This window comes from Mustela lutreola, chromosome 1 (genome assembly GCF_030435805.1).
Source record: "Mustela lutreola isolate mMusLut2 chromosome 1, mMusLut2.pri, whole genome shotgun sequence".
Lineage (NCBI taxonomy): Eukaryota > Metazoa > Chordata > Mammalia > Carnivora > Mustelidae > Mustela > Mustela lutreola.
This window is the reverse complement of record NC_081290.1, coordinates 2553440-2573815: the sequence shown is the minus strand read 5'-3', so window position 1 is coordinate 2573815 and position 20376 is coordinate 2553440. Positions and strand designations below refer to the sequence as shown.

General features: G+C 37.1%; 1 protein-coding gene across 3 annotated transcripts in view; it reads left to right on the top strand.

The window, feature by feature from the left end:
- The window catches only part of CFAP299 (cilia and flagella associated protein 299), a 604081-nt gene that overhangs the window by 214842 nt on the left and 368863 nt on the right, over positions 1–20376 (top strand). For all 3 annotated transcript variants that reach the window (XM_059155053.1, XM_059155220.1, XM_059155140.1), the window contains exon 3: positions 5777–5867. In XM_059155053.1, coding sequence (XP_059011036.1) covers positions 5777–5867 — 91 coding nt within the window. The remainder of the gene's footprint in view (positions 1–5776; positions 5868–20376) is intronic.

Below are 20376 nucleotides of genomic sequence, written 5' to 3'. Positions count from 1 at the left end.
GGCAGAGTTTGGTTCAAGGACATGGCTTTGCTGAACCTTCCTTAGATGGCACCGCAGGCTGGGTTGCTTCCAACCACCTTCTCACTCCCTTATCTCTGTCTCTGTCCCTGTCCCTCATTTTTTCATTTTTTTTTAATTTCTTTTCAGCGTAACAGAATTCATTGTTTCTGCACCACACCCAGTGCTCCATGTAGTATGTGCCCTTTCCAATACCCACCACCTGGTTCCCCAACCTCCCACCCCACCTTCAAAACCCTCAGATTGTTTTTCAGAGTCCATAGTCTCTCATGGTTTCCCCCCCCTTCCAATTTCCCTCTGTCCCTCATTTTTAAGTTGCCTCATCTTTTCTAAACTCTCCTTGTCACTAGAGGTCAGACTTAACCTCTTAATACTGCCGACTTTATTAAAGGAGGAACTCAGGGGTTCATACAGAAGGGTCGTGCAGCAAGCCTTCCTAACAGTCTTCCTCAGGTATCTTTCTCCCCAGAGTCTCACCCCACACATCCCTTCTGCCCCACAGCCCTCCCTCATCCCTATGCTCTTCTGCTCCGAGCCCCCACTCTCCTGTGTGACAGTCCCTGCCATCTCGTGTGGCTGTTGGCACCGGCAGTATGGGCTCCTGTTCTGACTGCTTTTCCCTGGTGAGAAGTCACCCCTTGCAACCCCATTACATCACATTCTTCGGCTCCTTAGATGGAATCTTTCAAATATATGAACTAGAGACACACGCACGTAGAGATTAGGCATGTACGACCTGACGATGTGAAGCCTGAAGGCCCTCACCTTTCTAAAACCCGTTTTTGCTCAGTGTTTTCTGGGGCGATGAGGCTGATTGCCACAGGGAGAGACTGGATGCAGATATTCCAAACAAAAGCTTACTTTCTTTGTTTTCTACTTTCTCATTGGCTTTCACTGTACAACCAGAAGATCAGTAAGTCTATTTCAGATCAGGTAAGAGATTTAGATGCCTCCCAGAAGAGAGTGTAGAACTAAAGTTATATTTGAATGTATTTTCAGAATAAAACCACATTTAGAGACTAAGAATATTTATTTCCTTTCTAAGCATTATTATTATTATTATTATTATTATTATTGTTATTATTATTTGGTCCCCCAGTGTGAGAACATCTTTTTTTTTTTAATTTAATTTTATTTTTTCAGTGTTCTAAAATTCATTGTTTATGCACCACACCCAGCGCTCCATGCTATACGTGCCTTCCTTAATACCCACCACCAGGCGCACCCAACCCTCTCCCTTTCTCCCCTCCAAAACCCTCAGTTTCTTTCTCAGAGTCCACAGTCTCTCATGATTCATCTCCCCCTCCAATTTCCCCCAACTTCCTTCTCCTCTCCATCTCCCCGTGTCCTTCGTGTTATTCCTTAAGCTCCACAAGTGAGTGAAACCATATGATAATTGACTCTTTCTGCTTGACTTATTTCACTCAGTATAATCTCTTCCAGTCCTGTCCATGTTGCTACAAAAGTTGGGTATTCGTCCTTTCTGATGGAGGCATCATACTCCATAGTGTATATGGACCACATCTTCCTGATCCATTCGTCCGTTGAAGGGCATCTTGGTTCTTTCCACAGTTTGCTGACTGTGGCCATTGCTGCTATGAACATTGGGGTACAGATGGCCCTTCTTTTCACTACATCTGTATCTTTGGGGTAAATACCCAGGAGTGCAATTGAAAGGTCATAGGGAAGCTCTATTTTTAATTTCTTGAGGAATCCCCACACTGTTCTCCAAAGAGGCCGCACCATCTTGCATTCCCACCAACAGTGGAAGAGGGTTCCCCTTTCTCCACATCCTCTCCAACACATGTTGTTTCCTGTCTTGCTAATTTTGGCCATTCTAACTGGTGTAAGGTGATATCTCAATGTGGTTTTGATTTCAATCTGAAGTGTGAGAACATCTTAACCTACCGTGTTTAGGAATTAACTAGAAATTTTCCAGATGTACCAAAAAAGAAGAGTTCAGGGACACTTTCTCAGACAGGGCAGGCCATTTTGTCCCTTCAAAGAAAAGCACAGCTTTTCATACAGGGGGGAGTAGAGTCTGACTGATGGAAGATACCACAGATTTTAGGACTCTCCCCCTTGGGTTTTCTTCAGAATAGAGGACGAAAAGGAACAGCCGTCTTGTGTGCATCCTAGCACTTCTCGTCTTTCTTCTGTGTGCTTCCAACAGTTGAAACTTCTTCCCAAAGATGCTGGTAGCTTTACTGTGCATTTGGTAATTTATAAACTCTTTGACATGCAGAAGGGGCCGGCATGGGGGGAGTGACGCCATTTATCTTAATGAAAATTTGATTCTCATTCCTCCTTACCAATAAATGAATCTCATTTCTCCAGAAGTCTTTTTCTTTTCTGAAAGTGATTAGAATATAAATTGATGACCTTGTGGAAATTTCATGGAAATCGCAGTATATAGTGTAAAAGTTCCTAAACCATAAGTCTTTCTAAATATAATTCTGATCGACCTAACCTCTAAGGAAAATTGTTTCAATTAAATTAGAAAGAAGGGGAGGAAGGAAGGAAGAAAAAAAAAAAAGCCACCAGGAATAGTTTACAAGAAAATACAGGAGAGTAAAAAACCACACATTGGATTTAGCTCCACTGTTTTTCCCTCTTAGATCTTTTAAAAAAATAATCCCTTAGATATTAAAGATAGATTCTCCTGTTGAAATAATGCTCAAAGGAAAGGACTTGCAATGGTTCATTGGTTACTTTTATTCCTTCTATACAATATTTGGTATACATGTAGATTTTGGAGGACATAGAATTTAGAAAAATATATGTATAACAAAACAAAAGAAATCAGAAAAATGAATATTAAGAACACAGTGAGATACTTAGTACAAATACAGTGAGTTGGTTAAGAGAAGAGAGTGGTTACTAGAAGCAAACTGTGCTGGTACCCTGTCCTTGGACTTCCAGCCTCCAGATACGTGAGAAAATAAATTTCTATTGTTTAAGACACCCAATCTATGGCATTTTGTTATAGCAACCCAGATTGATAATACAGAACAATCTACAATAATACACTGAAAGGAATGTGAAAATGTTTACCAATGTTAAAGAAATTTATAAAATACTATTTGAAAAAAAGCAGGATTTTTTTTTCCTCCTAATTTATGTAACAAACAAAACAAAAAAGATATTATATTGTCCTGGAGAAAATATACAAGACCAAGCAACAGGTGCCCTACATCAAAGTACAGTAGAAATATGTCTCCCATATTTAATACTCAAATAAGTTGTCTAAAAATCCATACATTATGATAAATAAAATCATATTTTTATCAAGTTTGAAAATAATATTCCATTTTGCCCTAAAAAATAAAATTTATATTATTTGAGACCACAAAAATACAGGCATATAGTTTTGTCAGTAAACTTATCCATGGAAAATAAAACTATTTCTGAAAACTGCTTTTTCATAGATGTGTGCTTATTTCCTAACAAGATAATATTGTAAAAGTTTTATAATAAACTTACTCATCCATTACATTTTACTATACTCTCCACTAAATTTTTCCGAATTGAGTGTACAAAATCATCATTTCAAAGTAATTGAGGCACAGAGAAGTTGAATTACATATTCAAACAAGTGCAGATGAATTGAATATAAATTCTAGAATTATTAAATATAGGCTATGCCGGATGTCACTGGCTAGAAATCAAACCTACCTCTGAACAAGTTATTCTAGTCTAGAATTGGAGTGATGATTATGGCTGATTGGCTTTCCACAGAGGTTTCAAGACCACCAGCCTCTGATAACTCCTAGGGGCGCCTCCTGATGAAGCTTACATACCTCACAGTACTCCCATTCCTGTTACTTTAGGTTTCCTCTTACCAGTGAGTTCTCATTGTTTTCTGTTAAAGTACTGCGGCATCAAATGATGTTTTGCTATATTTTGTGGCTTCAGAATAGTAAAATAAGTCCTTGGGGTTGGTGATATTTAAGTTAAAAACTGAATGCCGACTGATTATCATCAAGTTCATCTCTAAAGTGGAAATAAACATGTCCTCCCTTAAGGTTTGATTTGAAGATAATTGAAAGTATTTGTGAAATACCTAGCATAGAGAATAGTATGAAGACTGCCCAATAGATAAAAAAGTATTGCTATTAAGACTGATTTAATCTCAAATTTGATTTAGTGTTTATCTAGAAACTGCTTATTAGAACACATCACAATGATTATTCAAACCTTGCCTATTAGAAAATGCCTAATTTTACATTTAAAATTCTGAGATGATTAATAACTCATGAGTATTTACTGAAAGACTTAGTAATCTTTAAAGTAAGTGACCTCTTAAGAAAATAACGTATGGAAATATTTCTATTTTAACAGTTTTTCATTTTTTCTCTTTTGTTATTTACTCTTTTTGAGTGTTAATCCAGTAATATAACTATGTGTGATGACACAAACAACATAATTAAATCATAAAACCAGAAGTCTAATTGTTGAGGATTAAGGATTTATTTAGACCCATTCATGTAGGATTATATAAATGCCTTTAGCTAATGATTAAACACGATTGGTGGAGATTAACTCATCCATATAATTTTTACCCCATTTTGAAAGTGTAGTGGATTGTAAACAGAAAAGATGGAGTATTTGTCTTTATAAAACTTATAACCCTAATATTTTGTAATGGACCTACTTCACTTCTTGAGGAAGTGACTCCTTTTGTGATATTTATTTAAGCAAGTTTTCTCAGGTCACTGACTGTTAAATAAATCTAGTTAAGTAAGAGTAATGCATGTTAAAGATTTAAGAATTCCTTACCACACACTGCATTAGCTTTCTTGCCCAATATTTCCACTTGCTGAGAAGTTTCCGGTTCTCAGATGTAGCATGCTGTAATAATTGATTATTTATATAACTTTTTGACTCTGCTGCACATAGCTTAGGAGGTCTAGCCCTTACCCTCTCTGTTCCCAGTTTGTATAACAAAAGTACTTTTATCTTTCTCATAGAGGTTATAGAAAATAATATGTCTATGTCTATAAGACTTGAACAATAATAAAAAAGAGGAATGGTATGATTTTAATATATTGTCAGTATAATAGCCATCTCCAGAACTTATTTATTTTAATATTGCCTCTTTTGAATTTTTTTTTTTTAAGATTTTTTTAAAGAAGTCATCTCTATACCTAATGGGGCTCAAACTCACAACCCTGAGATCAAGAGTCTCATGCTTCATCAACTGAGCCAGGCAAACACCCTGTAGTCTTAAAGTTTCTTTTTATCTAACAGAAATGACTCAACCTAGTTTCTTTCCTTTTTGCCTTTTTTATATCCTCATAGAGGTAATATTAATGTTCTATGTCAGTAAAGAAATTGGTTTAGGTTTCTCATATTTTAAATTTATTATATTAAATAAATAAACTGTACTTAAATTATAAATAATCTAAAATTATTATGGGTAATGAGAGGTATAAATAAATTTGCATGGTATGATTAAAAAGAATAAAACAGACATGTAAATGAAATTAACTCTATCTGGCTTGAGTATTGATAAAGGCATGTATGATATTTATAGACTTGATTCTAATTATTCATAAATATAGATTCTATAACTGTATAATAATTTGAGGAATGTAGTAAGTTATAATAATTGTATATGGTTTATAATGATTGTGTATATAATTTTTGTGTTACAAGGACATTATCACTTGGAATAAAGAAGTGTGGTTTTTGGCCCCTGAATGTTTTTGATATATTTGTTTTCTAATGTACTATAACTAAGACCTGCTTTTTATAGGACATTAACAAGTGCCGGTAAAGACCTGCAAGATAATTTTCTGAAGGCTCTGGCAGTGAGAGAAGAAGACAATCGCAACGGAAAAGTGAGCGTGAGTACATTTCATCCAATAGCTAAAAATGTATACATTAAAGGCACAGTTGGTATTAATAATACAAGTTTTAATTCTTCCCTGAGAAGTGATGCATGAGGGATATAATATGGCTCTTTGTCGTATATATTATACAAAGTATGTGGGAAAAAATTTTATTCCCACTTACGTCTATAGAAGTACCCACTTGGTGAAAAAAAAAATGATTTCCTACAACTATTGTAGAGAAAATGCATTGGGATGGTGGTTGTCGTCTTCAGCATTGTGCTAGTCTTATGTTGAAACTTGCTACTTCTTTTCAGCTCAGCCTCCTAGTACAGTCCTCCAAGTCACATCATCCACTGTCCCCCAAGCTTTGCCCTGTCCCTACCTGATTTGATTTTGTGGTACCTTCAGAGGAGAGTCCTGTAGTGTGCCTTGTAATCCTGCCCTGGGAGATGTGGTAGAAACCACATAATGGAGGGATACAACTTTTGATCATCCAAGGAGAATATGGTCTTGCTTTATTAAAATGTGTGCTAAATCAAATATGTAGTTTTTAATGTTATTTGGAATATGTATTTACTTTTATCTTTTGTTAATATAGTATTAGTGATAAAAGTCTTCTGTAGGTTTTAAAAACATTCTAAGTCAAGGATTAAAAAAAGCAAATACTCATGCTCAAACTGTAATAAATGTCTTACAGAAAAATAATCAGAAGTAGTGTGATGAAAAGTTTAAAACAGCAACAGAAAAATATGTATATAAGGTGGTCTATTTTACCAAGGTTTTCTCGAAAAATAGTTGGAATTTTTCCAACAGGACTCTTGAAAATTTCACATGCAGACAAAATCCTCAATATACTTCATAGAGAGAAAAATTCATACTTTAGTTAGATAATTTAATAGAATGAACTGAGCTTGAAATCAGGGAAAGCTTCTTGGGGAAGATGGACAAGTGAGACTGAAGAAGTGAAGTTGGAAATATGGATAGCGACTAGACTCTGGAGGGCCTTCTAAATTACAACAGAAAAGTTTAAAATTTATCTGACTCTTAATAGAAAGAGCAGCTACAAAGGCAAAACATAGCATGTCATAGGGAATCATGATAAGGACTTTTGGGAAGGGACATATGATCATTAATGATCAAACAAGATAAGGATTATGAAAGCTTTCATATAAATTTAAAATATATACTTGACAAGAACAAATTTCATCTACTCCATAACCTGATTCTATAGGTTGAAAAAATGGCCCATGATTAGACAGTAAACTAATAAATCAATAAATACAAATAGCTTTAGAGACCCTAAATCCACATTTTAACCACAGTGGTATACTTCCTCTCAAAAATATCTTTTTTAAGTCTTTCTCTCCTCTTGGTATTTCTTTTAACATTGAGTGACAGACTCATCCACTCATCTACCCATCTACTCTCTCTCACTCAAACGAACCAAAATATAAATCAAATTACTTCAATTTTCACCATCTCAACTATCACTTACTTTGATTCAAACTACCATTATATCTTAAGGAAATTACTATAATAGTCTCCTAAATGATACACCTATGTATTTTCTTACCCAGCTCCCATTCACTTGCCAATCACTCAATAGATTTTCTTGTGCACCCGCTCACACCTGAAACTGTTTTTGTTCCTGGGACACTGGGGTACAAGAGAGGTTAGATAAGGTGATGTATTCGTTTCCCCCTGGCCGCCATAACAAATTACTCTAAACTGGGGGCTTAAAACAGTAGGAACTTATTTTTCATAGTTCTGGAGGCCAGAAGTCTGAAATTAAGATGTTGGCAGAACCATGTTCTCTCTGAAGGATCTATGGGAGAATCTCTTCTTTGCTTTTCCCTTAGTTTCTGGTGTTCCTGGAAATCACCGATATTCTTGGGTTTGTAGATCTGTCACTCTAATCTGTGCCTCCATCATCATGTGCATTCTCCTTCTGTACCTGTGTTCTGTCGTCTGTTCTTATAACAACACTAATCATATTGGATCCTCCTCCCCAATTGGGTATGGCCGAGTCAGTTTTATTACATCTGTAAATATCTTATTTCCAAATAAGGTCATATTCATAGGTACCAAGGGTTAAATCCTCAACATGTCTTTTGGGGAGGAACAAAATTCAGCCTATAACAAATGATAAAAAGTTTGTCATTGTTTTTGGCTAGGTAAATGTCATTGTTACATTGGTGAGGGCTGTTTCAATGAAGGGTATGGGCAAATGTCTCATGGGAGTAGGTAGAAAAAAGAAAAAATATGTAAATGAAAATGAAGAGAAACAACGGGTTTTTTTTAAATGATTTTTGCAGTGAAGGATAGTGTAGACATTGAGTGACAGCTGGAGCTGGAGCCCAGGAAGTTTGTTTTGTTGTGTTTTAATATAAGATGGATAATGTTAGCCCGTGTTTTATGTTAGCGGGAAGGATCAAGTAAGTACCGAGAGAGGTATTGATGATGTAGGGGAGAAAGGAAACAATTGCTGGAAATAAGTCCTTAAAAGGAAGATGGAATCTAGAACACTAGGAAAGAATTTACCTTTGAGAGGGGCAGAAGCCACCCTTAAAGTTATAGGGAGAAGAAAGAAAGAGTCTGTAGGCACATGTGCTAAGTAGGTTGGTGAATTTGGGTTTGGGACAATAAGAGAGCTCTGCTGTGAGTATACATGTTTTCTCTGCATTGTTCCTCTGAATGATCTTTAAATACATTGTTAGAATTTGGTTTTTCCCTAGAAAAGTTCCTAAATTTAACTTTGATTGAGTACACTAAATAGTTAACATTAAATGTTGGGTGGGTGGTCACTAACTAGGAAACTGGAATCTTATCAGACTCATAGCCTTGCTGAATCTGAAAATAACATGGGCATTCATTTATTTGGGTCTTTGAATTTTTGATATTATAATCAGCAGAATACATATCATTGTATCAAGAGTGGCATTTAAGGTTTAATTTTGTTTCCTAGTCTGGTCTTAAAGCAGACTCCAAATGGTTTTATAGAAAACTATAAAAGAATAAACATATTTTAGACAGATCTAATTATGAGGATCATAAGCTTACTTAAAAGCCATTTAGTTAATGGATACACTTTTTATAAAAGTAGTCCGATAAAGTATACAATATTCATGAGATTTGAATCTATATTAATTTGCTGACAACAGAAATTATATGTGAACTTTATGAGGTCTGAACTCTCCAAGGGAAATGACTATTTCCTACGTATTAACATTTCCCTACATAGTGAATGCAAAATAAATGGAGAACTCCAACCCAGAGGCTCATTTGCTACTCTTTGTGTTTCATCTTAATGAAAGTACAAGCTGGAAAAATTATGATGTAGTTTTAGAATTGACATAGTTGATCTGCATGGCCTCGTAAGGCTTGAAGGGTAATTCCATAGCAATTTTCCGAGGTAATTTTCTTTAAACATTGCTAGGAAATTAGAAGAAGATTGGATTTACCTTCCCACATGCACAACTTTTAATTTTATTTTTAAGTTGGGTGATCCCGGTTTCAAATGCTATTTAGTGTAACTGAATCTTGTTCGGGGTGTCCTCTTTCTCCCTCTGGTCAACTAATTGCAAATTGATTTACTAGTTTTTTTCCATTTAGGCCTTGAATTGACTCTGCCAAAGAGCCTAGAGCTTAGGAAAACAGCACTCCTGTCTGTCCCCACTTCCCAGTGGGCCCCCACCCCAGTACTTCAATGCTCAAGTTATAGGATTACTTGCTTATTAAATGCACTCATACCATTTCTACAAACCTACTGCTTAGGCATGTAGTCTCAGGGCTATGCCCTGGGAGGGAACAGGGTTTTATGACAGTTGAAAGTTTATAGATACTGTTCAGATAAATCCTTTTTTTTTTTTATTTTAAATATGTTTATTATCTTTTTTTTAAATTAATTTTTTATTTTTTATAAACATATATTTTTATCCCCAGGGGTACAGGTCTGATCCTTTTTTAAAAAAGGTTTATATTAAGCTGGAGGTAACTTGATTTAATTCAAGAATCAATATTATTTTATGAATGCGTCTGAATTTCATGCATAATATATGCTTCATGTAAGTGTATGTATAATATATATATGCATGTATACATATGTACATACATACAAGCATATTATACAGAAACACACACATTCCTTTCTTTAAATTTTCTTACAAAATACTCTTGTTTTAAGTCACTATGATGTTCTGTGCATTTAGACAAAACATTGAGACTTACGTGCAATTCACGTATAAAAATGTTAAAAGGATTTTTAATTGTGTAATGCCTCACATGACAGATATAACGAGTATGTTTTCCTGATAATGTAACTATTTAATTTATTATAAATGGGTACCATGCATGTATTAAAATATTTCTACCTTACGATTCATATATTTCAGATTTAAAAATTCTTTAAAATCTAAAATTACTAACCATTTCCTTCTCACTTATAAACAGATTTATTGTTTCCTGAGAAAGTGTATTTTTCTGATTGCTTATGTTGTGAAGCTCTTAATACCACCTCTACAGTGAGGCACACATTAAGTATATGTTTATGACAAGTGCTTGGAAAAAGATTAAGCAGGTGTGGTTCTAGATATCCAGAAACTCAGAGGCAAACCACACTGATGTGTAGGTGGACATAAAATATTCACTGATTTTTGGTGGTCTTCTGGATTTTTTATATACAATGTCATGTCCTCTGCAAATAGTGAAGGGTTACTTCTTCCTTGCTAATTTGGATGGTTTTTATTTCTTTCTGTTGTCTGATTACTGTGGCTAGGACTTCAAGTACTGTGTTAAATAAAAGTGGTAAGAGTGGACATCGCATCTTGTTCCTGACCATAGAGGAAAAGCTCCCAGTTTTCCCCCATTTAGTATGATACTGGCTATGAGATTTTCATATATGGCCTTTGTTTTGTTGAAGTATATTCCCTCTATGACATGATGCTATATATGGAAAACCTGAAAGTCTCCACCAAAAAACTGCTAGAACTGAAAAATGAATTCAGTAAAGTTGCAGGAGAAATCTGTTGCATTTATATACACCAATACTGAAGCATCAGAAAGAGAAATTAAGGAGTCAATCCCATTTACAATTGCACCCAAAACAGTAAAATACCTAAATATAAACCTACCAAAAATGTGAAAGATCTCTACTCTGAAAGTATAAAACTCTGATGAAAGGGGTTGAAAATGACACAAAAAACATAAGAATGTTCTATGCTTATGAATTGGAAGAATAAATATTATTAAAATGTCTATACTACCCCAAGCAATATACACATTTAATATGATCCTCATCAAAATGCTACTAGCATTTTCACAGAGCTAGAACAAACAATCTTAAAATTTATAGGGAACCATAAAAGACCCTGACTAGCCAAAGCAACCTTGAAAAAGAAAAACAAAGTTGCAGGCATCACAATTCTGGACTTCAAGTTATATTACAAAGTTGTAGTCATCAAAATAGTATGGTACTGGCACAAAAATAAGCATACAGATCAATGGAACAGAAAAGAGAACCTAGAAATGAACCCATACAACTAAAGGTCAATCAATCTTCCACAAAGCAGGAAAGAATATCCAACAGGAAAAAGACCCATCTCTTCAACAAATGATGTTGAGAAAACTGGACAGCAACATGCAGAAGAATGAAACCAGACCACTTTCTCACACCATATACAAACATAAACTCAAAGGGGATTAAAGACCTTTATGTGAGACCTGAAACCATGAAAATCCTAAAAGAGAACACAAGCAATAACTTCTTTGACACTGGCCATAGCAGCTTCTTTCTAGATACATCTCCCAGTGTAAGGGAAACAAAAGAAAAAATAAAGCATTGGGACTACCTCAAAATAAAAAGCTTCCAGTGAAGGAAACAACGAATGAAACTGAAAGGCAGACTATGGGATGGGAGAGGACATTTACAAATGACATGTCCAATAAGGGTTAATGTCCAAAATATATAGAGAATTTCTAAAACTCAACACCCCCAAAATGAATAATCGAATTAAAAAATGGGCAGAAGACACGAATAGACCATTTTCCAAAGAAGACATTTAAATGGCCAACAGACACATGAAAAGATGCTCAACATCACTGATCATCAGGGAAATTCACATCGAAGCTACAATGAGATACCACCTCATACCTCTCAGAGGAGCTAAAATCAACGACACAAGAAACAAAAGGTGGTGGTGAAGATGTGGAGAAAGGGGAGCCCTCTTATGTTGTTGGTGGGAATGCAACCTGCTGCAGCCCCTCTGCAAAACAGTATGGAGTTTCCTCAAAAACCTACAAATAGAACTATGCTATGATCCAGCAATTGCACTACTAGGTATTTACCCAAAGAATAAAATATACTAATTGAAGAGGACACATGCACACTAATGTTTATAGTAACATTATCTACAGTAGCCAAATTATGGAGATATTTCAAGTGTCTGTTGGCTAATGAATGGATAAAGAAATGATACACACACGCACACACACACACATTAAAATATAACGTAGCCATAAAAAAAAAAAAAAGAAATCTTGGGGTACCTGAGTGGCTCAGTGGGTTAAGCCTCTGCCGTCAGCCCAGGTCATGATCTCAGAGTCCTGGGTTCGAGGCCTGCATCGGGCTCTCTGCTCAGCGGGGAGCCTGTCTCCCTTCCTCTCTCTCTGCCTACTTCTGATCTCTCTCTCTCTCTCTGAGAAATGAGTAAAAATAAAATCTTAAAGAAAGAAAAGAAATCTTGCCATTTTCAATGACATAGAAGGAGCTGGAGAGTGTTATACTAAGCAAAATGAGTCAGAGAAAGAAGACAAATACCATATGATTGCACTCATATGTGGAATTTAAGATACAAGAGCAAGAGGAAAAAGAAAGAGGCAAACCAAGAAACAGACTCTTAACTATAGAAAGCAAACTGATGGTTACCAGAAGGGGGGGATGGACTAAATATGTGGTAGGGATTAAGGACGGCATTTGTTGTGATGAACATCAGATGTTGTGTGAAATTGTTGAATCATTATATTGTATACCTAAAACTAATATTACACTGCATGTTAACTAACTGGAATTTAAATAAATCTTTAAAAAATTCAGAGAACTAAGCACATTGTGTGAATACATGAGATACTGAAAAATCATTTTCTCAGAAAAACCAGAGAGAATGTTACATGCATTAAATATTTAAATCAGGTTGAGATTAAGGGTATTTTTTTCTTGCAATGTCCAAAAATACCTTATTAGAAATGGTAAAATTACAGAGGTTCCTTGAATGAAGATGTAATATCTTGAGAGCATTTCATGTATATGAACGAGACTAAAAATTATAAAGATCAAAAATGTGATGATTGTATGAAGAGAAGTCTATCTAGGTAGAAATAAAGAGGAAAAGTGGGTTATTGTGAAACAATAGTTTCCAGTTTCTTTCTAGATTACTCTGATCAACATGTTTCTCTCCTATCCTGGTGTCTATGACATAATTATCTTATAGTTTTCTTATTTTAGATTTTATTCTTTCTTGGGCTGACTACCTGACACCTCTACTTGAAGCTACATCCTTTCCACTATACACATTTTTCCTTGGAATGATCTAGCCCCTGTACATCCACTGCCATTAATCCAATGAATGTGTTTCTTGCTACCAAACCAGAGGCCTAGGGCTTTGCTGTGCATCTATTAATGAATTTATTCAATTATTCATTAAGTGTTGGTAGCTATTATGCGAGCGTCTGGAGATACAGTGGATTTCAGGTGCCATATGGATCTTGGAGTTGCTTGGGAAAGAAAGTGAGTAACCAAGAAAGCATACAGATAAAGCAAACTTACAACTATGGCAGGGGCTGTGAAGGAAAAACAGCAAGTTCTGATTGTATACAAATGGTCAGGAGATGATACAATCAGATTTTCAGACAGAAAAATATAGTGCATCTTCAGGACAGAGAATAAACTAGAGAGAGGATAAAAGAGATTCCAATACATGCAAGATCAAATTAGAGAAGATAAAATAATAGCCTGGATCCGGAGGATGACAGGGAAGATGAAGAGCTGACTTGACCGTTCCTTAAAAGGTAAACTGGGCAGGCTGTGGTGACAGGGTATAGCTCAGACCGGGGCGGAAACAGAGGGAGGGGACATGGACAACCGGCCCCCACAGCTGGGGAGATGGTGCTGCAGCTCCTTGCCACATGGTACATTCAAAGGTCAAGAGAGGGGCACAGAGAGACCATGTATCTGACGGTGAATATATAGAGTTTGAGTTGTTTTGGGAAAAGAAGTTGTTGAAATGTTAAGTAGGTAACTGGAGAAAAAAGATCTTCAAAATTTACTCCAGTGTTTATCTCCACATTGCTATCCTTCAGATACTTAAATTTATATGCATTGAAATTAATTTTCTTTTCCTTCTATACTCCTCAGATCTCACAACCAGTGGGTCACCAAGTGCAGTCAGTTGTACCTTGTAAATATGTCTCAAATAAATGTGCGGGGAGAAAGCAGGGAAGCCAAAGAAGCAGACGGCAGCCATCGCAGAGGGCTCTGCTGGCTGCGCTCAGTAGCATGAGACAGTGCGCAGAAGGGGATGAGCTCAAAGAATGTAGACAAGTGGCTGATGTGATCAGACATGCATTTTAAGAATACACTGGCAGCCGGGGGATACACAGCTCTGTAGGAGGGGTAATGAAGTATGAGACAGGGAAGCCAGCTGAAAGGCCACTGTAACATTCTAGATAATAGATAATAAAAGCCTGGGATAAAGAAATGACAGGATAAATTGTGGAGAAAGATGGAGTTCAGTAATTGTGGCGAGAACTACAAGCCGTCTTACTCATTTTGATTTAGGAACTGGGAGTTGAGTTCTGTTCTTGTGTTTCTACTTAGGGGATTCAATAGGGTGTGAGCAATTGTTAATTTTATTAATGGAAAGAGAAATGTGACCTTGGCATTAACAGATTTACTGTATTTCAGTAGATAACAGCATAGAACTTGGAGATGGATAGTAACTAGACTCATGTTCTAGATTTACTGCTTAGCCAATATTATAGATGACAAAAGGTCTGTGCTGAATTTTCCAAGCCATAATGCCCTGCTCTGTCATACAGAGATTAAAAGAATACCCTCATCATAATATTAATTATTGAAAAGAAAATGCAGATTAGATACTTGTCACACTGCATAAAACACGACACGTATTTGACAATTGTGATTTCTGCAGTAAAAGAAAATTATAGCATTGCTAGAGTTATAATAGTGAATAAAAAAGAAGTTGTAGAAATATGCAGTGGTTTTCAAGGGAAGCATTGAATGGTTTTGAGTCTCTAGAAAAGATGGTTGAAAGAGTTCCTTAAGACATTCAGATATTTACAGATTTTATTAGGGTTCCAAAGATTGTTGGTCATTACCAAGATATTACAGAAATCAGAATATTAAAACAAACGCTTTATGTTATGGACTTTGATTTATGTTATAGGAAACCACAGTCTATTTTATTAATTTTCTGCTCTGTGCAAACCACTTTGCTATTTGCCATGAACAAAGAAAAGACATGGACCCTCCCAACACTGTTTCTAATGTAATAAGATTATGTAACTCTTTTAAGTGGCTAAGTGGTGGAGTGGGGATGGGGTGGGGCGAGTTGTTCTTTTTCATATGGGAGTAAACTAAGAATCCTGGGTTTATTGAATGGAAAAAACAAAAATAAAATATTCCTTTCCTCATCAGAGACTCATGAGGATTGTACTGAAAGGTCACATGGTGTTCTGGGCTGAGAAAATGGAGCCTGTTGACACTTATTTTCCCACTGAATGTTGACTATGTAAACAGTTACATGGCTGACTAGTTTGGGCTTTGAAATATGCATTATTGAAGCTGGTATAAAAGCACTGCTTACAACTTTTCCTTCAGAGTCATTCAAAGAAACCACTGTACGTGGGTAAGGAAAACCTATGAATTAGGCAGTTCCTAATATACCCATTTCCTGTGTTGAAATCTCTATGAAACATAAGATTGCGTTGTATATGACCAGTAACATTGTGCTGACATGATCTTTTCCCTCCTTGCTATTTTCCAACTTCTATAAAATGTTCCCTTTCAAAAAAATGAAGGTATTGTAAGATGTTTATTTCCTTTTTAATTGAATCCATGCCTGTCCATTAATAAACCCTTATGGAAATTATATGACTCATTCAATCGTACCTTCATTTTAAACAAATTACATCAGTGTTTGGAAAATAAAATGCACATCAACTTACATTTTACTGAGAAAAGTATAGTTGAATAGATCTTTAATTTTTTTTTTATTTTCTAGATAAAAATATGAAATAGGCAGTGAGAAATTCTGGAAAGAGATGTTATGGAGCCATATTAATTTGAGTTAGATTCTTGGATTCCCCCCTTATTACAAGCTAATAGGTCTTCAATTCTACAGAGCCCGAGTTTCCTGCACATGATATAATCATTTTCATATAGCTGAGATACTTCTAGAATAGAATTTTATAATGTTTAAGGCACAATAAGCTAATACTTAGTAGATGTTTAATAAAATATAAGGAATATGTGTTTTGTAAAAAAAAAAAAAAAAAGTAAGTAATATGTGTTCTGTTGTTTCAGGTTCCCTAGAAATAGAGCCTAAGGTAGAGATTTTAGTGGAAGTTGTTTGGTGAGGAAGTTCTCTCATGTGAAACCGGGCATGAGGGAAGCATGATAGTACGGAAGAGGAAGGTAGGCAGAGGCGTGATTTCAGTGGAAATCTAGCTCCATTCTGATCACGCAGGGACCTCTGGCTCTCAAACTGTATCAGAGATGGTTTTGCCTTGAGGCAAGGGGGTGTGTTTTATGCACAGTCTCCTTCCCCTTTCCTGCCTCTGTCAACTAATCATCAGCTGCAGCAAGCCTTGGGGGAGGAGGGAGTCAAGTGACTCAGGTCAGCCAAGGGCAGTCCTTGTTGAGGAGAGAACAGGTGTGAACCATTAGCCATTAACACCTGCAGCATCTGGTAGAGGGGGTGCCAGTCTGGGAAAGGAGATCTAGGAGGGACACTGCCCACATGCACTGCAGGTGAAAAAGTTTGATTTTAGACATTTTTGAAAGAAAAGAACTTTACTTTTCGAATATGTGTATCTGTATATATGCTAAAAAAATATTTTCATTTAAGGTATTTAAATTTATAAATTATTTTTTATAAAGGTTTAATTACTTTAGTGTCCGGTTTCTAAAATGAGAATGGTATTTTTGAATTAAAATAAAATGTATTTTACTGCAAAGGCATCCTTGTTTCTAAATAATGACAAGTCGAAACATGTTTTCAGGTCCAGAAATTTTGCATATATACTAAGCTTTCCAACTTAAGTCTTACACTCACTCGTACACGTTCCCATACATAACAGGTGCTGTTCTGAAGGACTGGCAGAATGAAGCCAGTGAATCTACTTGTGATTCTGGAGACAGCATTGTGTCAGAATGCGTTCATGAAAGACATGTTTGTGAATTTAATAATTGTGGTCATGGGAGTGGAGATCTATTTTATTACTTTGTATACACTAAGCATTTTCAGATTTAGTGCAGTTTTTAAAATTTTTTTAATTTTCTTTAAAGATTTTATTTATTCATTTGACAGAAATCACAAGCAGGCAGAGCAGCAGGCAGAGAGAGAGGAGGAAGCAAGCTCCCCACTGAGCAGAGAGCCGGATGCGGGACTCGATCCCAGGATCCTGGGATCATGACCTGAGCTGAAGGCAGAGGCCCTAACCCACTGAGCCACCCAGGCGCCCCAAATTTAGTGCAGTTTTTTAAAAGTTTTTAATTGAATTCCAGGTAGTTAACATACCCTGGAGTATTCGTTTCAGGTGTCCGGTGTAGTGGATCCGCGTCCGTCCTCACCCTGTGCTCATCACACTAAGCGCCTCCTTAACCCCCATCGCCTCTTTAACCCGTTCCCACCTCCCACCTTCCTTCTGGGAACCATCAGTTTGTTCTCTGCGTTAGAAGTTTTTTCTTAGGGGATACCTGGGTGGCTCGGCGGGTCGAGTCTCTGCCTGCGGCTGGGGTCATGATCTCAGGGTCCTGGGATCGAGCCCCGCATCGGGCTCTCTGCTAAGTGGGGAGCCTGCTTCCTCCTCTCTCTCCCCGCCTGCCTCTCTGCCTGCTTGTGATCTGCCAAATAAATAAATAAAATCTTCCAAAAAAAAAAAAAAAAAAAGTCTTTTCTTGGTTTGCCTCCCCCTCTCTCACTCTCTTATTTTCCTCTTTCCTCATTTGTTTGGCTTCTTAAGCTGCACATATGAGTGAGATCATATGGCTTTTGTGTCTTTGACTGTCATTGGCTGCTTATGGACTAGGAAAAAGAAGAAAATAGATGTAAATCACTAAACCTGGAGAAATGAGCTGTTTGGTCACATGATGGCATTATCATATTCCCGAAGGTCTGTGCAAACAGGTGACCTTGGCTATGTGTCGGATGGTGAAATGAGGTAGGACTGTTTAGACATCAGCAGACGTATGACTAACCCAAGAACGCCCTGTGTCTGTTCATAAACAAAACTAAGGGTAAAAACGGTAAAAGGCCTGCTGATCTGTTCACATAAATGCTCCAGTAAGGCTTGTGTGAACGTCTAGGTCCGCACTCCTTTAGCCGCCCGTCTACACCCACGGAGCTGTGGGGCGCCCGGGCGTCGGGGTCGACGGTGGGGACCCCGGGCCGCCGCGCGCGTCGGGTCCGACCAGCCGCTTCCCCGGTCTCCGGGGCCGCTCGCGGCTGCTGCCGGGGTCGCGTCCGGTTCCGACCCAGCAGGGCCCGGGCTCGGGCGGGCGTCGGGGGTCCCGGGACGGGCTCGGGGGACGTCGGGGGTCCCGGGACGGGCTCTGCCCTCGCTCTGCCCTCGCTCTGCTCTTCTCTCGCAGAAAGTTAAAAAATAAAGAAATAAAATTCGCAAAGTTCTGAAAACCAAAAGATTTTTTTTTTTTTTTTTACCGTTTGAAAAAGAGTAATTTGCCACTGAAGCCCGACCTGAAATGAGACCATTTATAGATCTTACCTCATTTACTGTCGCTGTCCCTTTGGCTCATCGCCAAAACCTCCGTGCGGTGACCAGAAGCTGCCCTGGGCTGCCGGCGCGGGGCGAGTGCCAGATGGACGCCTCCTATGTCACCTTTCCCGGACAAAGTGCTCCAAGTGCTGAGATAGAGGGTTAGGAATACACATACGAGTGTGCATATATGCATATATAATACATGGAGTACTGACTACGGCAAGATCAGTTATGTGACATAACAAAACCTTAATGATTTAATACAATAAAAATGTAATGCTTTCTCACTTTAGCTTGTTTGTCCATGTTAAACTCACCAGAGCTTTTTCTGTTTTATGTACTTACTCAAGGACCTAGATGGTGGATAATCTTGAGATACTACTTCATTACATAGCTTCTGAAAATGCCCCGATTACTGAGAATCACTCAAGGAAGAGAGAAGAGAGAACCGCCGAGAAGATTCTTTGTAGGCCAGGACTGGAGATCTGGTTTATAGTACTCCCTCCAGGGCCCAGTTCACATGGTCACACTTACCTGGGAACACTGGGAAAAGACTCGCGCCGAGTGCGAGGGGAGAGCAGGTGTGACTAGTGAACACGGACGGGCCATTGTACCTGTCACATGTGTGTATGTGCAGATGATATCATTGCTATGTCATACTCACAAAGCAAAGGATTTAGTTATAGAAAAATTATCTCATAAGTAAGGCCATAAGTAATCTTTAGTAAGTGAGCATGTTCTAACTTCTAAAAAAATGGGAAACATGCAAAAATAAAAGTAATGGTGTGAGTAACTACTCATACCATGTAACAACGTACATTAAAAAGCCATCCTTGCTAGACAGTATGGTACTGGAGCATGAATAGATAATTGCTCAACTGTACTAGTATCAGATAAATGAAAATTAAAATGAGTTATATTTTGCATATACAAGATCAGAAAAAAATAAAGTGACAGATCTTGCCAAATGCGGTGAGGTTGTGAAGAAGTAAGCAGTCATGTTCATGATTCAACGTTCAGTACATTGTTAGGCACAGTTCAGAGAGCAGTTTAATGAAGTCTGGTAAAGAGAAAGGTGTGCATAATGTTTAAGCTAATACATGCCTGTCTGAGAGAAGCTGTCCATTCCGTGTGTAACAAGGTAGTTACAAGTATGTGCACTGGAGCATTACTTAGAATATAGCAGAATAACCTAAATGTTCATAAACATGAGGCAAGTTGTGGCTCATTTGTAGAATGGCACACCGTACAGCAATCAATGTGACGAACTAGATGTATTCTGTATTATCAGTGTGGATCGTCTTAAAAAGATCATGTTAAATTAATAGGAAAAAAGACTGTAGGACCATTCCAATATTTTTGTTTGTTTGTTTATCTCAGAGTCCAGTTTTTGGTTTACAGCAAGGAATTTTTTTTTTAATTTTTATTGTATTATGTTAGTCACCATACAGTATATCATTAGTTTTTGATGTAGTGTTCCAAGATTCATTGTTTGTCTATAATACCC